We start from the raw sequence: 22,736 nt of genomic DNA on the forward strand, positions 1-22,736 counted from the left end.
CAAGCTGACCCTCCCGTCCCCCTGTTGGGGTCCTCAGGGTCTCCCTGGGACAGGCTCCTGTTGCCCCGGGACCGGCTGCCTGCACTCTGGCTGGGTGTGGGGCGAGGGGGCGGCGGTGGGCAGGCCCGCAGTCCCAGCTCTGCCTTCTGCAGGTGTGCCTCATTGGGGACTGTGTGGGGGGCCTCCTGGCCTTCGATGCCATCTGCTACAGCGCGGGGCCCACGGGTGACAGCCCTGGCAGCAGCAGCCGGAAGGGGAGCTTCAGCAGCACCCAGGTGCGGGCCCAATGGTGGGGTGGGGGAGGGGATGTCCTCGGGAGCCCCCCCAGGGAGCAGGGCCTCTCGTGGGGGAGCAGTGTTAGCCCTGGTTGGTGCTGTGACATCCAGGTTACCAAGTGTTCACAGTCCTGCAAGAGTGGTGGGAGATTACTATCACAGGTGAGGAAACTGAAGCCCGGAGAAGGCTCTTTTAGCATTAGGTCCCCAGAGAGCTCTCCAGAGTCCCACTGGATTGCTGAGACCTTTGCTTTTTTTTTTTATTTTATAATTTAAAAAAGTTGATATTTTGTATTTTCATTTTTTAAATTCAGTTCAAGAAATTTTCTGGGTTTATTTTGGCCGTGTGGCAGTAGGATCTTAGTTCCCCAACCAGGGATCGAACCGGTGCTCCCTGCAGTGGAAGCACAGAGTCTTAACCACTGGAAGGTCAGGAAAGTTCCTCCAGTCAGCCCTTTGGACTTAGGGGACAGCCCTGTGCCTAAAATCCCACCATTTTTTGGTGTTGTGGCTCCCACGCTCCTTTTGGAAGAAGTACTGCCTCTAGCATCTTAGGAGAAGGGGGTCCATTTGTCCTGGGTCCCCAGAGTGACCGCAGCGCCCTCCTGTCCTCTGCTCGGCCCCCAAGGACGCCTCGGTGCTGGTGGAGGAGGAGTGCAGCCTGGCCGGCAGCAAGCGCCTCAGCAAGAGCAGCATCGACGTCTCCAGCGCCTTGGAGGATGAAGAGCCCAAGCGGCCACTGCCACGGAAGCAGAGCGACTCCTCCACCTATGACTGCGAGGCCATCACCCAGCATCACGCCTTCCTATCAAGGTAGCTGCTCCCTGGGCCTGCCCCGCTGCCTTCCAGCACCGCGTCCTCGGCCCAGAGTCATCTGGGAGGCCTGTGACCAGTCATATGCCCCAGGCTCTTCTATGGGGGGGCCCAGGGACCAGCACTGAAGTGCTGGAACTGAGGCCACTCCCCACGGACCCTGCACACAGACCTGGGACTCTGCACGCTGTGCCTGCCAACCCCACCCGCTCAGCTTGCAGAGAGATGGGACAGGTGGTCTCACCAAGTGGGTGGATGCTGCCCAGCCTACTTCACTGATGGTTTTAAGAATCTGGTGAAAGAACAGAAATAGGTGGGTTTTGTATTTCTTAGTATTGTGTTCTTGGTATTTCTCAGATGGGCCAGCAAAGGCCAGGTAGGTCAGGAACTTTCTGTGGATCACACAACCAGTTACTGGAGAACCGGGGTCTCCCAGTACCCGGCATCCAGTAAATTGTAAATTGCTTTACAACGTTGTGTTAGATTCTGCCGTAAGCAATGCACTTTTATTCAAAGACCAGTCAGGTCCCTCCATGGAACTGCCCACTGTTTAACTTTCTAGAAGGAACATGTTAATGGACACTGGTTAAATGAATTTGTTGTTGTTCAGTCTTTCCGACTCTTTCCGACCCCAAGGACTGTGCAGCACGCCAAGCTTTCCTGTCCTTCACCATCTCCCGGGGTTTGCCCAAACTCACGTCCATTGAGTGATGCCATCCAACCATTTATTCAGGATTCATATGAGTATTTCTTCAGGATTCATATGAGTATTTCTTCAGGATTCATATGAGTATTTCTTCAGGATTCATATGAGTATTGAACATAAGTCCAAGTGAGAAGGAATGCCTCTTTTCTTTTCCCCCTTCTCCTCAGTTCTCTCCTCCCATCCTCCTTCCTCCCTTTCTACCCAAATGATAAGTAGGACCAGGTCATCACAACATTTGGAAAATGTATCCTCTCACCACTGCTAACACTTTGGAGTATTAATTCCTTTCAGTATGTTTTTAACATGCTTTGCTTGTGAAAGTGAAAGTGTTAGTTGCTCAGTCATGTCTGAGAGCTCAGTCATGTCTTTGTGATCCCATGGACTGTAGCCTGCCAGGCTTCTCTGTCCATGGGATTCTCCAGGCAAGAATACTAGAGTGGGTTGCCATTTCCTTCTGCAGGGGATTTTCCCGACCCAGGGATTGAATCCAGATCTCTTGCATTAATGGCAATTTCTTTACTGTCTGAGCCACTAGGGAAGATTTGCCTGTGGGTTTACTTAGAGAAAAAAGAAACAAAACTCTTACATTATGGTCTTTCACCATATAATGAAAAATACTGATAAATATTCTTAATAATGTTTTATTAAGTGAATGGATGATATCTTGCACAGTCCCAGTAACTGGACACTTTGGCTTTTTTCCAATTCTTTACGATTATAAACAGCAGTCCGGAAACATCTTTGTGCATAAATGTTTAGGTATGTATTAGGGCTATTTTATTCAGATGGGTTCCTGGAGGAGGAATTATTAGGTCAAAGGCTCTGCATATTTAAATCTCCAACTATTCAAAGGCCCTCTGAAAGATTATTCTTGAGAGAAGTAGCTACATTTCAAGTCAGGTTGCAGGGTAAAATCATAACATTTCTGGTTCATCCTTGAAAAATCCTTTAAGAAAGCCCCACATTTGGAGAATGACGTGAAGTTGGAGGCTCTCAGTCGCTGGTCCAGTGCAGCTAGCTCTTCCCTCTGGTGTAGGGACAGATGGCTGTTTCTCTGGCAATTAAGTAGTTGGTATGTGTTTAGGGACCACGCTGTACATGAAATATGAATTGTTAAACAGCAGGGTGGTCATCCTCCCTGCAAGATGCTCACATTGCAAGAGGCAGAGGGTGTGCGGGGATTCAGATTCAACTGCCCAGACCCTCGCCCACAGGCGATGGGGGACTGGCACACATTACTAAAGTTATTTCTAAAATCCCCTTTTTCCTCCAACTTGCGTATTTTGGTGGAATTTGCATTCCATTAATGGATTCATGGGGCTTCCTCGGTGGCTCAGTGGTAAAGGATCCGCCTGCAATGCAGGAGACGCAGGTTCAGTCTCTGGTTTGAGAAGATCCCCTGGAGAAGGAAATGGCAGCTCACTCCAGTATTCTTGCCTGGGAAATCCCATGGACAGAGGATCCTGGTGGGCTACAGTCCATGGGGTCGCAAAAGAGTCGGCTGGGACTTAACGACTACAACAATAACAAAAATGTATTCATAGATCTTATGCCACTGGATTTTCTGAAACCCTGAGTGGTACCTAAATGCAGCTGAAAGTTTCCAGAGGTCCCCAGTTTTCCTGCCTATTTTTGGCAGCCTGCTCTGGGTCTGCACATCAACTTGAGCTCTTTGAGGCAACGGGTGCCTGGGGTGGGAACTATTGGAATTTTGTGTGGCTCGTGTGTTTCTCTTTAAGCTCAGTTTCCTCTGAGCTGGAGGGGAGGAAAGACCAAGCTGTTTGCATCTGTGTCTGCGGGTTGCCTAGAACATGAGTTACCATGAAAGCCCTCATCCTGGCAGGACCGATATCACCCAGCTGTCTGGCCAGGCTGGGCTTCTCTGCTGGACAGGGCAGGAATTCTCAGTGTGGCCATCATAAGACTAACACGATGGGGCAGGAGGTTTAGGTTTTCAGGTGCTCAGTCCATTTTAAGGAAGACAGTTTTATTGGATCACAGTCACATGGGTTTATTCACGTATCATCCAAGTGCCATGCAGCAGTGTGAAGTAGATGTGATGGAGGCAATATGGACCCCAAAGTCTGAAATATTTACCATCTGGCCCTTTACAGGAAAAGTTGGCTGACTCCTGCCTTAGCCAAATGTTGGCCAGGCCTTGGTGGCAGATGCTGAGATGGTCACCAATTTGTGTTGGTGATCAGGCAAGTGGGTCGTGGGTCGAGCCCTGTCGCAGAGATAGAGGGCTGGGTGCTGAAACTCAGATGTCAGTCTGCCCTGCTAGGTGCTCACTCCCTCAGGCTTGTTGTTGTTCAGTCGCTAAGTCATGTCCAACTCTTTGTGACCCCATGGACTGCAGCACACCAGGCTTCCCTGTCCTTCACCTTCATCTCCCAGAGTGTGCAAACCCATGTCCACTGAGTCGGTGATGCCATCCAACCATCTCATCTTCTGTCGCCTCCTTCTCCTCCTGCCCTCAGTCTTGCCCAGAATCAGGGTCTTTTCCAATGAGCTGGCTCTTTGCATCAGGTAGCCAAAGTATTGGAGCTTTAGCATCAGTCCTTCCAATGAATATTCAGGGTTGACTTCCTTTGGGATTGACTGGTTTGATCTCCTTGTTTTCTGAGGAACTCTCAAGAGTCTTCTCCAGCACCACAGTTCAAAAGCATCGATTCTTCAGTGCTCAGCTTTCTGTAAGCTCAGTCCTCCCCTAACCTGCACTCCCCTATCTTCCTCCCTGGGCCAGCATCCACTCCAATGTGCTGAAGGATGAAGCCGAGTCCCCAGCGGCTGGGGGCCCCCAGGTCCCCGAGGTCAGCCTGGGCCGCTTGGATTTTGAGGTGTCCGACTTCTTCCTCTTTGGCTCGCCCCTGGGCCTGGTCCTGGCCATGCGGAGGACGGTGCTGCCCGGACTGGATGGTGGGTGTGATGCTCGCTGGGGCCTGAGATGCCTTTGGGTCACTAGGCCACTGTGTCAGGGCCTGGAACTGGGGAGAGTGGGGGTGGGGAGGACCAGAGAATTGGGGGTAGATGGAAAGAGAGGTGAGGAAGAAGAAGAAAGGCGCGGGGGCAGGAGGAAGAGTGGGGCAACTTCCCCAATGGATTTCACTCCCTATCACAGGCCCCATTGCCAGGCTGTCATGCTCTCTGGGAAGAGAAACCCTACTGTACCCTCCCGCTCCTTCCCCAATGCCCAGGTAGGACCCCTGCAGCCAGGTCAGTCTTACTGCCACCTGCAGATCTGGCCCCTCCACCTCAGCGCCCCTGCTCTCAAGGTCCCCACAGCCTTGAATGCCCCTCCCTCATTCCTCTGAAATACTCCCAGAGGTGATTTGCCCCAGAAGATGGTTTAGCAATGACTCTGAGGATATAGGAGGCTGGAGGCCCCTCAGAGCACAATGGATCAGGGATCCTCCAAATTCTTTTGTCCCAAAGCTTACCAACAACCTGCACTACGGCTGTTGATCGCAGATACAAAGTCGGGGGTGGAGGGGCTCTGATAGAAGTAGGGGAAACAGGCAGAATCCCTCAGCCGCTGTTAACGTTGCTAAAGAAACCTAGGGCTCCCGGAATGCTGGACGGTCCAGCGCCCTGACTGAGACGGACAGGGCGGCGAACTGATGCGATGAGGCCTCAGTGGAGACACCTGCTGGTCAATGGGAGAAATGTTCTGCCGGCTCTGACAGACTAAATTTACTTACTACCCCGGGTCTGGGAGTTGAGCTGGGCAGAAGGAAGAGGTAGCTAATCCTGAATGAAGGGCCCTAGGTCTGCTTCATAGATCAGGTAGCAACTAGGAGACGGCCAGAATTGAAAGGAGTTTGATCAATGGAAATAGTGGAGGACATCCTGCTAAGAGCAGGGGGAGCTTGAGCAAAGGCATAGAGAATGGAAAGCAGCTGTCCATCACGGCCCTAGTGCTGGGTGCCTATAGTCGTGCTTCCGAGTGGGGCAGGCTGGCAAGGCCTTGAGGGTCAAGCTGAACCAAGTGGCTCTGATCCTGTTGGTAGCAGGGAGCCATGGCAGGTTCTTGAGCAGAGGAGTAGGTTTCTCAAAGCTGCAGTCGAGGGAGCCTCCTAGGACCGAGGCAGCAGGTGTTCAAGGGGCTTCCTGTGTGTCCTCCCCCAACCCTCCAAGGTTTCCAGGTGCGTCCTGCCTGCAGTCAGATCTACAGCTTCTTCCACTGCGCAGACCCCTCTGCCTCCCGGCTTGAACCTCTGCTGGAGCCCAAGTTCCACCTGGTGCCACCTGTCAGCGTGCCCCGCTACCAGAGGTTCCCGCTGGGTGACGGACAGCCCCTCCTCCTCGGTAGGCGCTCAGGGGTGTCGGAGTGTGCTGAGCTGGAGGCTGGGCTCCACGCAGGTGGGGCCTGGCCCAGCCCCTCCAAGCTGTCAGGTGTCAGAGTGGCTAGACTCACCTGAGCAAAGTCTGTGTACTCTTGAGGGGGTGCGGCGGCGGGGTTGGACAGGAAGACTGCTGCCTCACCTGCCTTTGGAGCAGCCCACCTGTGCGAGCTCCTGATCTGCAGGAGGCAGCTTGGGGCTCTGCCCCCTGATTAGCTCCTGTGTCTGGGGCCAGCGTAATCCTGGCTGCGTCATACTGAGATGTCAGACCTGATTGCAAGTCTGGGATCCTCGCTGAGTGTTATTCCCAGTGCCTGGACTCTAGAGGTGCAGGTCAGGGAGTGGGTCACTCTGGTGGGCATCTTGGAAGAGGGGGTCTTCAAAGCATTTGTACAGGTGGAAAAGAGCTAGAGGGTGAGGTTTGAGGGGTCTTCTGGGTGGAGGAACAGCAAGAGCAAGTGAGGTGGATTGGGGGAGGGCCAGTGGCCTCTGGGGCTCACATGGGGTGAGCTGGGCATGGACTGGGGTACGGCCAAGGGGAGGCCTGGGATGGACAGTCAGGACTTGGAGATCAGAGCCTTGAAAGTTTAGCCAGATCCCGTTCAGATATTTGGGCCAGATTGGAGTGGTGGTGGGGGTGCTGCCATACATGTATCTCATTCAGGACTTAAACCCAGCTTACCCCTTCCTGCCTCATCTAAAGGAAACTTAATTTCCAAAGTCCTGTTTTGTCAGGAGTTTTTATTGATAGAGGGGTTCTGTAGACAGAAGAATGAAAGTCACTCAGTCGTGTCCAACTTTGCAACCCCATGGATCATAGCCCGCCAGGCTCCTCTGTCCATAGAATTCTCCAGACAAGAATACTGGAGTGGGTAGTCATTCCCTTCTCCAGGGGATCTTCCCAATCCAGGGGTCAAACCCAGGTCTCCCGCATTACAGGTAAATTCTTTACTTTCTGAGTCACCAGGGAGAAGGGCATCCTAAAGTGTGACCATCTCTGGCCAGGGCATCCTCCTGCCCCCAAAGGGCACCCTTACCCCCAGGCTTGTTTATGTCCAGGCTCAGCCGCAACCCTCCGAGGCTCCCAGAGGAGTGTGCTACAAAGCATGTGGTTGTCACCTGTGACCTCAGCTGGGGCTTTGGGTGCAGTGTCCCAGAGGCACCCTCGGCAGCTCTGTTGGGGTTGGACGTGATGGTTGGGACCCTGACTTGTGCCTGTATAGCCCATGGCTTGGAGGATGTGAAACCAATGGGTACCTGGTGAAGGGGTCTCAGTCAGGAGTGCGGGCTCCTCCCCAGGTGCCCAGACTGTCACCCAGCATGGGGCTGGCACAGCCCGGGCAGCTCCACTTGAGACCCACCACTTGGTCTTGAGGCGGGGCTAAATAGCTCAGTTGGTAGAGCATCAGAATTTTAATCTGAGGGTCCAGGGTTCAAGTCCTTGTTCAGGCGTGCTATCCTCTATTTTGGGCTTCCCTCGTAGCTCAGTTGGTAAAGAATCTGTTTGCAATGCAGGAGACCAGGTTTCGATCCCTGGGCTGGGAAGATCCCCTGGAGAAGGAAATGGCAACCCACTCCAGGATTCGTGCCTAGAGAATCCCATGGATAGAGGAGCCTGGTGGGCTACAGTTCATGGAGTTGCAAGAGTTGGACCCGACTTAGCGACTAAACCACCACCATGCAGACTTGACTGTGAAATTCCCCCTCCAGCTGATGCCCTGCACACCCACAGTGCCCTCTTCCTGGAGGGCAGCTCCCGGGGCAGCCCGCCGCTGCTGGACGCCCCTGCCTCACCCCCTCAGGCCCCGAGATCCCAGCGCCGGGCACGAAGGATCAGCCAGGGCAGCTCCAGCGAGAGCTCGGAGTCCTCGGACAGCCTGGCCCCCATGGGTGCCTCCCGCAGTGAGTGAGGGTCTCCTGGGCTGTGCCTGGACTCGAGGGAGAGGGGCTTCCTCCGGGTGGGCACTGGTTCCCTGCCAGGGCTGTTGAGGACCGGGGAGGAGGGGAACAGGACATCTAGACTGAGCTCTGACTTCAGAGAGAACTGTGACCTCTGACCTGGACAGGGGTCCTGACCTCTGACAGTGGTCTGAGCTCTGACCTCAGCCAGAGCCCTAATCCCAACGTTCAGTCTCCCCCATGGAGTCCCTCTGACCAGCAGCCCTGGGGTGAGACTCTACATGTCCGTGGGTCCAGCCCCCATTCTGGGGACCAGTTTGCAGCATGCGACCTGGAGGCCAGTTGGGTGGGCGAGGGGGCTGCGGGGTTGTTGAAGCTGGAGGAAGAGTGGCTCATTTCCTAGAGCTCATTTTGAGCTGAGTGCTCTGGTTCCAAATTCGTGTCCCTAGTGGCGTGTCCACCACTGGATCTGCACCCTAGGGGTCCCACACGCACTGCCCCTTGGGTCAAGGCCCTGGGGCAGGCCACTCAGTCCTACCCCCCTCTCGGATCCACAGTCACAGCCAAGTGGTGGGGCTCCAAGCGCATCGACTACGCCCTGTACTGCCCTGACGTCCTCACGGCCTTCCCCACCGTGGCCCTACCCCACCTCTTCCACGCCAGCTACTGGGAGTCCACGGATGTGGTGGCCTTCATCCTGAGACAGGTACACCGCCCCTGCCTGGGAAGCCTCCGGGGAGAAAACGCTTGCCTTGCCGGTCACATTGGACATGGAGCATGGCAAGTGGAGGGGGGAGTGACCTGGACAGACAACCGTTTTCGTAAGGAATATGGCTTCTGGTCAATGTCATGGCACTTTCTAGAAAATTAAATAGATGCCATGTAGGAGAATGTGCCCATGTTTCAACTTGGAGATTGGAGTCATCACGCCGGTTCTCCTGTGGGTCTCAGTGTCCTCATCTGTCAAATAGGTGGAGCAGAGAGGCCAGTGACTGAGAGAGAGCCTGGGAGGTGGGGGCTGGATTGCATATGCACCCTCCATGGCCAAGGAGGTGGAGACACAAGAGATGCGGGTTCGATCCCTGGGCTGGGAAGGTCCCTTGGAGGAGGGCATGGCAATCCACTTTACTGTTCCCATGGACAGAGGAGTCTGGCAGGCTACAGTCTACGGGGTTGCAGAGAGTCAGACATGACTGAAGTGACTGGGCACATAAAAGATTTAACTCAGGAAGAGCTAGATGGAAGAGATGCAAAGGACAGGGTGTGGAGAAAGGAGGTGGGCTTTCCATGCCCTCTCAGAGGGCACCACTGTCCCCTAGCTCCACGGCTTACCAACCTGGAAGCTCTCTGAACCCCGTCCTTTTGGGTTTTTATGGAGCCTTCGGTACATAGATTCGATTGATTAAATCATGGCCATGGATCATTGAACTCCAACCTCCAGCCCTTCGCAGGAGGTGGTGGTGATGGTGGGGGTGGGACTGAAAGTCGCTGTAATTACAAGGTTGGTTCTCCTGGCAACCAGCCCCATCCTGAGACGTGGTGCAACTCACCTCATTAACCTAACAAAAGACACCTTTGTACCTCTCGCTTAGGAAATTCCGAGGATTTTAGGAGCTTTGTGCCTGAAGCTGGACAAAGACGAAACATTTACTTCTTAGTAAAAATCGCAGTATCACAGATTGAGGGAGTCACTGTGGATAGAGAAGTTCAGGGAGGAGTCCCAAGCCCCTCTGGGGAGAGAGGAGGGGCCAGTGAAAGAGAAAGAGGAGGACACCCCTTGAGGTCAGAGGTGGATCAGAGTGGATAGACTAGACGGGAGGGGCCTCTGAGTGGGGCAGGATGGAGGTCACAGGGCCTTGGCAAGAGTGGCTTCCTCGGAGCCACTGGGTCAGAAGCCTGCCTGGAGCTGGGGGAGGGGAGGAGGCAGTGAGGAAGGGGAGATAGTGCAGGCCAAGTCTTTTGTGGTCTGTTGCTGTCAAGGAGAACAGGGACAGGTGATGGTTGTTGAAGATGGAGCCTAGAAAGAGGCACTAGAACATATGTTTACTATTTATTTATTTGTTAGATTTTTGGAAAAAAGAAAAAAAACAACTATTTGTTTCTTTTTTTTTTTTTTTTTGATCAGGCCGTGCAGCCTGAGGGATGTTAGTTCCCTGACTAGGGATCGAACTCACAGCCCCTACACTGGAAGCACAGAGCCTTAACCACTGGACCGCCAGCAAAGTCTCTATGGGATGCTAAGGAGACAGGATGCTAATTTAGATGCTAAGGAGAATGAGCCAGTAGTGGGGGGCTAACCAGTGATGCAGGGTTGACAGGGGAGCTTGCTCCATCATGTTCTTGAACAGGTGGGTGGAGCTGGGACCAGGGCTCCAGCTGGCCTTTGATAACGGTCACCCACCATGACGGGGGCGGGGGGAAGGCAGTGAATGGGTACAGACCCAGGTGGTTCCTGGGTTGGGGCGTCAAGAGCAGGGGCTGCTCCCGGGCCAGAGCATTTGAGAGACAGTGGTCTGGCCCCAGCTGTCAGGACAGGTGGGCAGTAAGGCTGCCCTGAGGGTCCCAGGCTGGGAGGTGGGGAGGCCTGGAGAAGGGCCTGGCCGTAAGTGGGAGGACCTTGACACCAGGGGGAGGAGGGGGAGTGGTTCAGACGGCCTGACTGGCAGTCCTGCTGGGCTGTTGATCAGGTGATGCGCTATGAGAGCGTGAATGTCAAGGAGAGCGCTGGCCTGGACCCCGCGGCACTGAGCCCCGCCAACCCCCGCGAGAAGTGGCTTCGTAAGAGGACCCAGGTCAAGCTGCGGGTATGTGCTTGTCGGAGGCGCCTACGGGTTGGGGCTGTGGCATCATGGAGGTGGGGCTGTCCCCAGGGGATGGGGCATCCACATGGCCGGGAAGGGCTTGGGTTATAGAGCTCCATGCCGATACATGCTGGGATTCATGCTTAGACAAGGCCCCCATGGTTGCTGTAGAGGTGGGGGTGGAGGTGCGGAGCAGATGAGATGGGTGAGCTGGTTCCCCATGGCCTGCCTCCACAGGAGCACCGTGGGTGCAGGTCCAGGGCGCTGAAGATGGAGATGAGATGCCGAATATGGACCTGTATGCCAGGTCTCTATAGATGTGCACATGAGTCGGAAAGAGTTCTCCCCACAACCATGGGGCTCACCGCCTGGGGTGGCATTTGCCAGGACGTAGAGGGAGGCCCAGATTAGGAAGAAGATGGAGAGAGGGATTGTCAGGGTAAGCTGTGCAGGTCATCCCTGAAGAAGTGTCACCTCTGCAAGGTATTGAAGTATGAGAAGGAGTTCGGTCCACATACATTCATTTACTCAGCAAACAATCATCCATACCCACTTTGTCCCTGGCCTTCTGCCAGGCGGTGGGGCACAGGAATATACAGACACAGCCACTGCTATGGTGGGCACTTCTAGTCTTGTGGGAACCTCAGACATGAACCCCAAGAATAGTCTTAAATGGTAGAGGGTGATCCATGAATCAACTCTTTTTTGTAAACATTTTTATTGAGCTATAACCACACTTTACACAATTCACCCACTTAAAGTATGCAATTCAGTGTCTTAGTATATTCACAACTGTGTGCAACTATCATTGCAGTTAATTTTAGAACAGCTCATCACCTCCAAAAGAAACCCCTTTACGCTTTAGCCACTATCCCCCTCCACAGCCCCTTACTCCCACCCCTAACCCTGAGCAACCAGTAATCTTTCTGTGTCTATCAATTTACTTATTCTGGACATTTCATGTAATGCAATCATACAATATGTGGTCCTTTATGTCTGGCTACTTTCACTGAGCATGCTTTCAAGGTTCATTCACGTTGTGGCTTGTGTCAGTACTTAATTTCATTTTATGGCATCTTTCCTGGTGTTTATTTCCATGAATGGAATCTTCTGTCATCAGAATTCTTGTTAGGGGGTCTGCATTCCTCACTTGACTAAGTGTCTCCAGGTCAGGGTCCATGACTGGTTCCTCTCTGCATACCCAGAGCCCAGCCCAGGGACCAGCAGGGATGAGGTGCCTGCAGATATTTGTTGAACTATTGAATTAAAATACCGTGGGAATTGAGAGGAGGCAGAGACTGTGTCTGGGGAGTCCCCGAGTGCTTCTTGGAGAGGACGAAGTTGAGTCAGGTCATAGTGGATGGACTGGAATGTGGAGACAGAGGAACAGGGATGCTGTGGAGAGTCAGGGGGCAGGGGGGTTTGGGGAATCAATGTGAGCAAAGGCCCTGAGGCCTCTCTGCAGAGCCTGACCTGAAAGAACCAGCTGGGCTTCAAAGGGCAGCAGCATGAGGGGGCACTGAAAAGGTTTCCCAGCAAAGTTTTGATGCCAGGCTCAGGATTTGGAGCCAGGAGCTTAAAAGTTCTGTGCTTTGTAAAGACAATGAATCTGCCATGGGGGCCGTGTTTTGAATAAGGGGCTCCTTTAAGATACTACTAGCAGAGTCCACGTGAGACGTACCTGGGGTGTGGGCAAAGACACCGATGTAGGCAGTTTTGTAAAAACTCAGTGGTCTGGGGTCTTGGAGCCAGGCTGAGAGTGGTAGGTGGTACAGGCTGGGAGCTACGGAATGAATTGAAACCAGGCATGAAGAAGGAGGGGGGTGCTGGGATATAGTTACAAACAAATGATGTAATGTCCAGAATTGCTCCAGAATAATCTGGAGTGTGTCAGGGGTGGGGTGGGGGATCCTGCAGAGGAAGAAGGGAGCCAGAAGGGCTGTGACTGGTTTCCAGCCACATGAGGCTTCCTACACTGTTCTCCCTACTCTTGACATTTAAATCGCCCACTAAGCGAAGATGGATGGTAAATGGCTACTGGATATGAGCCGTGATGTGGAAGCAAGAAGCGACGGTGACTCGTAGTTTCCAGTCTGGCCTTCTAGAAGGTTGCCAGGCTCTGAGGACTGGCTGTTAGCTCCAGGCCATGGGGAGCGTTAAGAGCAGAGGATGCTCATTTGTGGGAGTCTAGCACTCCTTGGAGATGATATGAAATTTTTAAGGGTCTGTTTTCTTCAGGGGTTCTGTGGGGACACGTCTTGGAAACTTTAATGGGGTTAATAAGGAAGAAAGGCAAGATTTCACAGGGGACCATACCTCCAACCCATCCTAAGGACATTGTAAAGAAAAAGCAAGGTCAAGTCCCCTTGCAGAAGTGGAGCTGGTTTCTGTCCTTCCAGAATGTCACTGCCAACCACCGGGCCAACGACGTGATTGCTGCTGAAGATGGCCCCCAGGTCCTGGTGGGGAGGTTCATGTACGGGCCCCTCGACATGGTGGCTCTGACCGGCGAGAAGGTACAGAAGCTGGGCCCTCCTTTCCTGGGTACCAGACGGCATCTGGGCCGAGGGCTGCGGGGAGGGGCTGGCTGCGCGAGGTGGGAGATGCTCACCCGGGTCAGGGAGGGTGAGTGGGAGTGAGGGATGGACTGGGTGCTTCGGAGAAGCCGGTGTGGCTGCAATGGAGAGAGAAGGGATGGTGGGAGCCAGGAACTAGCATCAGGCGGGGACCCCAAGCTCTGCGGTCTTGGTAGAGAGCTCCCAAGTCCAGCCCCCTCCCCAGCTTTCAGCGAGTCCCCTGGCCCCCTCGCCACCTGCAGGTGGACATCCTGGTGATGGCAGAGCCGTCCTCCGGCCGCTGGGTGCACCTGGACACAGAGATCACCAACAGCAGTGGGCGCATCACATACAGCGTGCCAAGGCCCCGGCGCCTGGGGGTCGGCGTCTACCCCGTCAAGATGGTCGTCAGGTCAGATCCAGGGGACATTCTCATAGTGGTTTCACCCAATTCCATGGCCCTTCCAGGTCTGTCCAGAAGATGGGGTCCTGGGGATGCTGTCTTGGGCCCCATCCCTGTCTGCTGGGAGAGAGGAAAATGGATGTGGTCATAGCTTTAGCATCAGGAGGTGCCACCCAGTTTCTCTCATCCTGGCCCCGATTGAGCTGTGACCCTGGCCAAGGGCTGATGTTGGCCTCAAGCTGATACCTGACCCTGAGTGCACAGCTAACCCCCAGGTGGGCACCTTTCAGGGGCGACCAGACCTGCGCGATGAGCTACCTCACAGTGCTGCCCCGGGGCATGGAGTGCGTGGTCTTCAGCATCGATGGCTCCTTTGCGGCCAGCGTGTCCATCATGGGAAGTGACCCCAAGGTCCGGCCAGGGGCAGTGGACGTTGTCCGGTGAGTGCTTCCTTCCTGAAGAGGACACATCCTCTGGGGAAGGAACCAGTGGCTGTGGGGGAGGTGGGCTGTGTTTTTCTAGTTTCCTCTAGGAATTCCACTAGTCTCTGGGCTAGGAGCCAGGAGTCCTAACTTCACCTGCAGGAGTAATTTACTGAGGGTTCTTGAGAAACTCCACCACCTTCCAGCCTTCTGTTCCTCCCTGCCTCCCTCTCTCCATTTATCCTAACACTGTCAGAGCATTCTGCGCAGTGAATCAGGATGGGTCTCTTGCGTTCAGATCCCAATCAGGATAAAATTGTTATGTTCTGATTACCAATCACCATGGAGCAAATGGCTCCATTTTTAGTGAGTTATGATAGTAGTTTATTATTCTATGGCATCGTTCCATGAATTGATTAGGTTCTGCTGGGAGGTTCTCAGAGGGGGCCTCTCCAGAAATGGCAGTCAGCTTGTGGTCTAGGCTAGGGGTCATCTAAGGGCTGGATGTTCAAGATGTTCAAGATGGGTGATGAACTCATGTATCTTGTGTCTTGGCTGGGGTCTGTCTTTTTCTCTCTCCAAGTGGCTGCTCCAGGTGGCCAGCCTGAGTGGTTTCAGACTAGCCAGACTTGGTACCTGGTGATGGGCTTCCCTGCTGGTAACTGGCCTACTATGGTTCCCAGATACCCAGTTGGAAGCTACAAGCCTTCTTAGTACCCAGCCTTGGGATTCAGTGTCTTTTCTACTACACTTGTTCTATTAGTTCTAAGCTAATCCCAGGACCAGCCCAGTTTCAAAGAGGAAGGGAACACATAAATGTGTGACTACTGGGACACATGGCTCACTGGGGGGGCCCATCTTTCGAGACTAGCTAACACACAGTGCCAATCAAGAGACTGGACTTTTTATAGCTGACCGGAGAAAGGAGAGCGGGCTTCCTGGGAGAGGTGGCATTTGAGTCAGCCCTTGAAGGACAGGTGCATATATATTTCAATCCATGCCACTGCACAAAGATGAGCACAAACAGAAAGGCCAAAGGAAGAAAATACAGGACTGAGTTTGATAGGCCAAGGAAGTGAGGACAGGCAAGAACAGACAGTGTGTAGGGATAAGTTCAGGGCCATTGGGTGATGGAAGCCAGGTTAGGACAGGGTGGGAAGTGTGGCTGGAAACAACCTCCCAGGGCTGTTGTACTGCAGAGAGAGGTGTGAAAGGATTTTGCCAAGAGAAAAACAGAAGAGGTACCACTTGAGTTCCTCCCTCCCTATCTGCCTCCGTCTGATCTTCCGAGGCCGGTTCTGGGCCAGGCTCTGGCACTGATGCAGAAAGAGCTCCTAGTTGGAGGAAACTCACAGTCCAGTGGAAGAAAATAAGTCATGGGCACAAGAAACTGTCCTCCAGGACTCTGAGTCATCCACGTGCCAAAAGTGGACTGATCTCAGTCCTGGGAGTTCTTGGGGACCAGTTTAATAGTCCTGAGCTGAGGCTCAGAAGTGGAGTTAAAGTGAGAGGGTGGAGTGAAGATGCTGCTTGGTAGAATCAAAGGCTCGCTGATTGGCAAGGAGACCGAGGGAAAGGGAGAAACCCAAGTGGCTTGTCTCTGGCTCCAGAAACTTGAGTGATGACAGTGGCATCAGGGAGAAGGGGACCCAAGCAGAGAGGGCAGGGGTGGGGGGACCAGCTGGGCTGTGGGCATGCGGTTGGCGCCTGTGGCCATCTGGGGGAGATGGCTAGGACTCACAGGGCTCAACTCAGGGTGTGGATTTCGGGGTCCCCCTTGTTTTCCCCTACCATGCCCTGGAACAGCTCCTCCAGCTTTTTGGGAATATGGGGGAAAGCAAGGGGTGTGAGCTGCCGGGCAGTGGGTGGCTTGCACGGGGCAGGGGCTGGAACCTGCAATATCCTCTCGCCAGGCACTGGCAGGACCTGGGCTACATGATCCTCTACATCACGGGGCGGCCGGACATGCAGAAACAGCGGGTGGTGTCATGGCTGTCCCAGCACAACTTCCCACAGGGCATGATCTTCTTCTCCGACGGGCTGGTGCATGACCCGCTGCGGCAGAAGGCCATCTTCTTGCGCAACCTGATGCAGGAGGTGAGTGTCCAGCGGGGGAGAGGCTTCGGCCGGGGAGGGGTGAGTCCTTGGCCACCCTCCTCCCCAGCCCCTCCTCCTCCCTTAACCTTGGGGGAGCCCCTCCCTTACCCCACATCCTCTGATTGTTCAAGCGGATGCCCAGTTGGCAAAGCACATTCACGTGCATCTCATCAGTCCTTTTACTGCCCAGCGAGGTGTGTATCTCCTCCATCTCCACTGATGGATGAGAATGGTGGGGTTTAGGAAGGGGAGGCCACTGCAGGGAGTGGCCCCTGATGCAAGGTGGACCCGTGCCCTGGAGTCTGACTGTGTGCAGAAAAAGGGTCCCCCACCATTGCTCCCCGAGGGGACATCTAGGAATCCTTCGTGGCAGATGCACTGCCCCCACCCGCATCAGCTACCCTGTGTTTCAGTGTTTCATCAAAATCAGCGCAGCCTACGGCTCCACGAAGGACATCTCCGTCTACAGTGTGCTGGGCCTGCCACCCTCCCAGATCTTCATCGTGGGCCGGCCCACCAAGAAGTACCAAACCCAGTGCCAGGTGGGTGGAAGTGGGGGTGTGGGGCCAGTAAAAGCAGAGAGGGGGAGAAGGTGGTTTATTCCATTGTTTGTTCATTCAGTCACCTGTTCGTTCTTTCATTTGCTCATTCATTCATTCAACAAACACAGCTGGGTACCTGTGTGGGGTGTAGGTGGACTTGGATGTCAAGTCACCCAGTCTAGATGGGGAGATGGAAAAACTAGCCGATAATGATAGTGCAGTGTGGCAGTAGCCATAATGAATGACAGGGGGGTGCAAAGAATTGTGGGCCCTAAAGAGGAGCAGCTAACCCCGACTCAGGGACAAAGTTGATTTTTGAAAGTTGGAAGGAGTTGTCCGTGAAGGGCCTGAGGTTGGAGGAGCCGTTATGACAGAGGCAGCAGCAAAATGAAGGGTCAGGAGGTGGCAGAGCAAGTGTAAATTCTGGGAACTAACTGCAAGTGACTCAGCTTGGCTAAGGGTCATGTGGGAGGGAGCAGGGCTTGGAGGGGTGCATTGCGGAGGGCCTGTGTGTCTGGCTCGTGATTTAGAGAGGTCCTTCAGGCTGGGGTTGGAGGGGGCATCAGAGGAAGGGGAGGGGGAGGGAAGCAGCGGTAGGGTGGCGGCAGGGCAGAGAAGGACAGGGGTTTGAGAGGCACTCCTAAAGCAGGATGGATTGGATTTGGTAACGAAGGGATCAGATTCTCAGGATGGGAGAAACGGAACGTCAAGGATGGCGCTTGGTTCTGACCTGGGAGATTAGGTGCATGTGTGCTGAGTTGATTCAGTTGTGTCCAGCTCTTTGTGACCCCATGGACTGTAGCCCGCCAGGCTCCTCTGTCCATGGGATTCTCCAGGCAAGAATACTGGAGTGGGTTGCCATGCCCTCCTCCAGGGGATCTTCCCAACCCAGGGATGGAACCCACATCTCTTACATCTCCTGCACTGGCAGGCAGGTTCTTTACCACGGGCGCCACCTGGGAAGCCCTGGGTAACCAGGCAGGTAGTACCATTACTGGGATTGAGAAGCAGGCGATTGATGGGAAGGTGATAATGATCTCTTTGCACCATGTTGAGTGGAGGTGCTTGAGAGTGAGCATCAGGTAGAAGGGCAGAGACGGTGGGACCTCAGAGTGGGGACCGTTAGAGCAGGGCTTCTCAACTCTAACCTACGCTCGGATGACTGGGGGAGCTTGTTAAAACACACATTCAGATTCCTAGCCCTGGGGTGGGGCCTGACTGCCTGTCAAGCGTCCAGGTCCTGCAGATGCTGCTCGTCCACGGCCCACACTTCAAGTAGCAAGGTTCTAAAGGCCCAGCAGAAGGGATTGGCCAGGAGGGCCACTGTGGGGGCCAGGAAAACATCGATGAAGTTTCCTGGGGTAGAAGCTGGAGGAGGGGAGAGACTTACCTTTGGGGGACCTTAGTGAAAGTGACAAGGATGACAGAGCTTCAGGAATCCAGGGAATCCCAGGTTTGACCCATGGGTCAGACTGAAGCACTCAGTTGTGCCAAGCCAGGCAGGGAGCCTCGAAGAGTAATGAGCAACCTGGGTCCGGGAGAAGCTAGGTGCTCCAGGGAAGGGGCATTGTTGGGGCTGGTGGGGGCAGGGGCAGGAGACAGGACCAGGGCCCGCCCGCCCCCGCTGACCTGACGCCTGTCCCCTCCGCAGTTCCTGAGCGAGGGCTACGCGGCGCACTTGGCGGCGCTGGAGGCCGGCCACCGCTCGCGCCCCAAAAAGAACAGCTCGCGCATGATCCTACGCAAGGGCAGCTTCGGCCTCCACGCGCAGCCCGAGTTCCTGCGGAAGCGCAACCACCTGCGCCGGACCATGTCGGTGCAGCAGCCCGACCCGCCCGCCAACCCCAAGCCCGAGCGGGCCCAGAGCCAGCCCGAGTCCGACAAGGACCACGAGCGGCCCCTGCCCGCGCTCAGCTGGGCGCGCGGGCCCCCCAAGTTCGAGTCGGTGCCCTGAGGGCCTGGCGGTGCAGCAGAGCAGGGGGTGGGGGGCCCACCAGGGCTGCCTGCGGGGACGGGAGGGGCTGCCTTGTCCCCGGCAGACACAGGCTGTTTCCTGCTTTTTCCCTCCCGTGTCTGTCCAGCAAAGTGTCCAACCAGCGAGGCGGGAGGGACCCTGCCTGGCCTTGGCAGGGAGGCTCCCTGGGCGGCAAAGGGGTGAGATCCAGAGGTCTCAATGCAGTCGCTGCTGCTCCCTTAGGCCTGCAACACAAGCCCCAGTCAGGGTGGATGTCTGTGTGACTCCCCGGGGGCAGGCTTGCCCGGAGCCCGAGTGTTTGACAAAGTCGACCTTCTCTCTGAGCTCCGGAGGCTTCGGCAGTGATGGTTGGCAGGCCCTAAAGGGAGGCGCCCCCGGATCAGGGACCAAAAGCCACTGGCAAATGCAGCTTCTTGGTTGCCTGCTGGGGTGAGGGGAGGGGGGGCAAGTGGCATTTGTGCCCGCCCGCTGGCGACATCCCAGGTCACCATCCTGGGCCTGGCTCTCCTGTGGCCAAGTGGCCACTTTCTGGGAGTGAGAGGATGTCCGGTAGGTTCATCCTGTGTTTGAGTTGTCTGTCCACAGACGGTTGGGGGTGGGGTCTGGTGCTGACGGTCTGTCCTCCTGCAGCTGTCTGTTGTCCCCCTTTTCTCGTCCTCCGTATCCTCGCCTTTCTCCCGGAGCCCTGGAGGACACTCCTGCCTCTTTCCGGAGTCCTGCCTGGTGCCGTCTGCCGTGAGGCTGAGGCCCTGGGCTCTGGCCTAGCTGGGCTGGCCGGGAACCCTTGAGCCTGTTGCTTGCCCTCGCTGGGCCCTGCCTTCCTTCTGTAATTGGAGAGGTCTCCCCAGCTGAGATTGTGGGGCGTTTTTGACTCCTAGGCTGCCCTGCACTTCTGCCCTCTGCGGCATTTCAGGCCTAAGAGCCCTTCAGAGTGCCCAGTGATCTATACCCTCCCCGTAGACTGAGAGAGGGGCTCTGGGGGCCTGTTGCCCCACCACTTCCAAGGAAGCCCCTCTGCGGGGGTTGCTGGGAAGGGGGGTCCCTGCTCCGTGGAGAGGTTTGCTTTGCACTGATGCCCAAACCTGGTGTCCCAGGAACAGAGACATCTCCCAGCAGGCCCTGGCGTGGCTCCTCTTCCCCAGCTCGGCTCAGAGTGATTTCCCTCTTTGGCTCCTGGAAGGTAGACAGCTGAGGTCCCAGAGCTCCGGGGGTTCATGTAATTTTGGCTCAAACTGTTGTGTTCTCTGCCCTTTCCCCAGCCACTCAGCTTGGTTTAATGCCCATAACCTCCTCTTGGGTCGTCCCTTGAGGCTGGCAGGGCTTGGCTCTCCTGGGGTTCCCTCAAATTCTGCCCAGGCCTTCCTGCTGCTGAGCCCCTGGCCAGGGCATTGGTCTCCTGCACTTCTCCTGCTCCCTGGCCCAGACCCACGCCTGCCCGTGTGGGGTGCTTCCCGGGCCGCCTCTGAGTCCCTCCGGGCTGTCGCTGAGGCTGGTCCAGCTCTTTCAGCCGGGCTCTGTGTTGGGGGCTGGGCTGCCCCAGGGCCCAGACGTCTGTATGCCCAGCAGGCACCTGTGTCGCTCACTGTTGCTTCTGCTGTCTACCTCTCGCAGCTCTCATGTGGCCAGGGTCCTCCCCAGTGGCAGCTGCTGGTGGGGGCAACTGGCCCTGCTGTTGTGAATCACCTGGCACGCTCGATGCCCCTCTGGGGCTGGAGGGATCCGGGCTCCCAGCCCTCACTCCTGCCCTACGAGAACTGTCTTCTCCAGCTCCACTTCCAGCGCTGCATCTGCACCCAAACTCAGAGCTGCTGGCAAGTCTGTCAGGGAAGGGTGATCACCCCCAGCTTCTTCTTTGGTTCTGCCTTCTGGTGGCTCATGACGGGCCCATCCCTCCTTTAACATTTCATCCTTCTTGGCTGTCCATTGGGCACCAGCTCCTATGGCATAGTCACCCCAAAGCCAGTCTCTCCCCTCCTTTCCAAAATAGACCCCGAATTAAACTCAGGCAGACATAGTCTGCTTCTCTGAAATCCATCTCCTTTTTGCAGAAGCCACTGATGTATTACTCTCAAGTGATGAAATAATTAGCGTGAGATACTTCTCCTCCAGTAAGAGTACCTCTACCCCTTTTTTTCTGAGAACCCCAGCCTGGGAGCAAGAGAGGCTGGGACCCTGAAGAATTTGGAGTCTGGGGGAGCAGGGTTCTATGGTTGTGGGGGGTCAGAGCTGGGACGTGAGCCCCAGCAGGAGGGCCCACAGCCCTTCCCTTCCAGAGCTCTGGGGCTCTGACGACTTGCACCTTGATGTGGAAGGTGTACAATGAGGTATTCTGAACACAGTGCTTTGGGAGCTGCAGTTGGTGTGTGTGAATGTGTGTACGTGGGGTTCTGTATAGTGATCAGATTCGTTTCAGTACTGCTTTCATGGCAACTCTGTGACCAATATGCACTTTCTCTGCTAGTGGTTTGTTTGATTTTTGTCCATCCAGTTGAGTTGGAGAAAAACAAAGAACCAACTTGTGTTCTCTGGAGGGGCTGCCGCTGCCTCTCCCGGAGTAGTTCTGTGACCCCCAATCTGGCTGTTTTCTAGAGAATCCTTCCGGCTCCTGGTGTGCCTGCTCCCAGGGGCTGGAAAACAGATCTTCCCGCCTGACCAAAGCTCCTTGTTTCTTGTGTGGCATGTTTGTTCTTCCTAGTCCTGGGGGGCTATCCCGATAGATGGCCTGCCTGCTGCCTTTCCCTACCTTCGCCCTGTTGGGGGTTCAGGGTGCATCTGTAGCTAGGGCCTGCTCTTCCAGCCTCATGGCATTTTTCTAAAGATCTCAACTCCTCTCTTAGGCTCCGCAACAGATACATTGAAAAAAAAAAGTCAGACTCTTTCATGCATTTGTATAAACGGCCCTCCAGTCTGGGTGCTGGGCCACAGAAAATAAAGTTTTGAACCCCAGTATTCCAGACATTACTGGGGGTGGGCTCTAGGAAAGAGGGGAGGTTGGATCTCGTGGTTTTTAAACTGTACTTTTACCACTCTGGAGCCCAGACCCACGCCCTGGAAGTACCCTGCAGACAAAACATGGCACCAATGTTTCAATGGAAGCCGGACCCCGAGGCATGTGGAAATGGGTCACGAGGTGGTGCCGGTTTTGCGGGGACACTCACCCACCCAGCCCAGGTGCAGCTCCGCCCGGGAGGGGTGCCTTGCCTGCGGAGCCTCAACTTGACCCCGCCTTAAATGACCAACCTTCCTGCAGAATCCCCGGGGGGTTGGGGTGCCAAGTGCTCTGGAAACCTATTCTCTTTTGGCTCAACCAAAAGAAACGTCCCCTCCCCTTCCCCTGACCCCGGGCATGGGGCAACTTTCTTAAAAATCCTAAGTAGGGTTCAGTCTAAGCAGCGAGGCATGGCCTGGGTCCTTGACTCCTGGCTGAGAAACCAACAGGGTGATTGGAAAAAAAAAAAAAATCAAGAGTTTGTCCCCCACCCTCATCACACAAGGAGAGGCAGGTGACATCAAGGAGGGGTGGGACAGTAGGGCGGCGGGCTGGTGGGGACTCCTACCCTCGGACCCCGCTGTCCTTGTGTGTGTTTACTCGGCGATGGCAGCCCATCTGATCTTGTCTGTCTGACTGTTCCTAAGTGTGTAACTCGCAGTATTATTTGTGGTGGATGGTTCTGTGGTGAAAAAGGTTTATTCTATTTCTCATGGCTGCCTTGTACAAAAATCCGTTAGAAAAGAAAATGTAAAATACGAGATTTCTAACAAGACAAAAACAGCACTATGAAGTTAAAAAGATTTTTACAACTGGTCTTGATTTTGATGTGAGCTGGTTTTTAACTCTCAAATGTTGTCACTTAAATAAAAACCTTATTTGCCTTTAAAACATGCTTTGCTCTGAACCAAGCTGA

At 54.8% G+C, this 22,736-nt stretch overlaps 1 protein-coding gene and 1 non-coding gene across 2 annotated transcripts in view; both read left to right on the top strand.

Annotated features, from left to right (window-relative positions):
• Positions 1–22,731, top strand: part of PITPNM3 (PITPNM family member 3) — a 95,603-nt gene extending 72,872 nt beyond the window's left edge. Inside the window, exons 8-20 of the mRNA XM_061143182.1 lie at positions 153–275; positions 904–1,088; positions 4,541–4,713; positions 5,932–6,102; positions 7,848–8,039; positions 8,594–8,742; positions 10,724–10,840; positions 13,237–13,353; positions 13,656–13,804; positions 14,086–14,235; positions 16,131–16,314; positions 16,728–16,856; positions 18,508–22,731. Of these exons, the coding sequence (XP_060999165.1) occupies positions 153–275; positions 904–1,088; positions 4,541–4,713; positions 5,932–6,102; positions 7,848–8,039; positions 8,594–8,742; positions 10,724–10,840; positions 13,237–13,353; positions 13,656–13,804; positions 14,086–14,235; positions 16,131–16,314; positions 16,728–16,856; positions 18,508–18,810 (2,142 nt within the window). The 3' untranslated portion in view covers positions 18,811–22,731. The remainder of the gene's footprint in view (positions 1–152; positions 276–903; positions 1,089–4,540; positions 4,714–5,931; positions 6,103–7,847; positions 8,040–8,593; positions 8,743–10,723; positions 10,841–13,236; positions 13,354–13,655; positions 13,805–14,085; positions 14,236–16,130; positions 16,315–16,727; positions 16,857–18,507) is intronic.
• On the top strand, positions 7,517–7,589 carry TRNAK-UUU (transfer RNA lysine (anticodon UUU)). The gene has a single exon. It is a non-coding gene; the product is annotated as a tRNA-Lys (tRNA).
• Positions 22,732–22,736: the final 5 nt, after the last annotated feature.

This window comes from Dama dama, chromosome 5, assembly GCF_033118175.1.
Source record: "Dama dama isolate Ldn47 chromosome 5, ASM3311817v1, whole genome shotgun sequence".
NCBI lineage: Eukaryota > Metazoa > Chordata > Mammalia > Artiodactyla > Cervidae > Dama > Dama dama.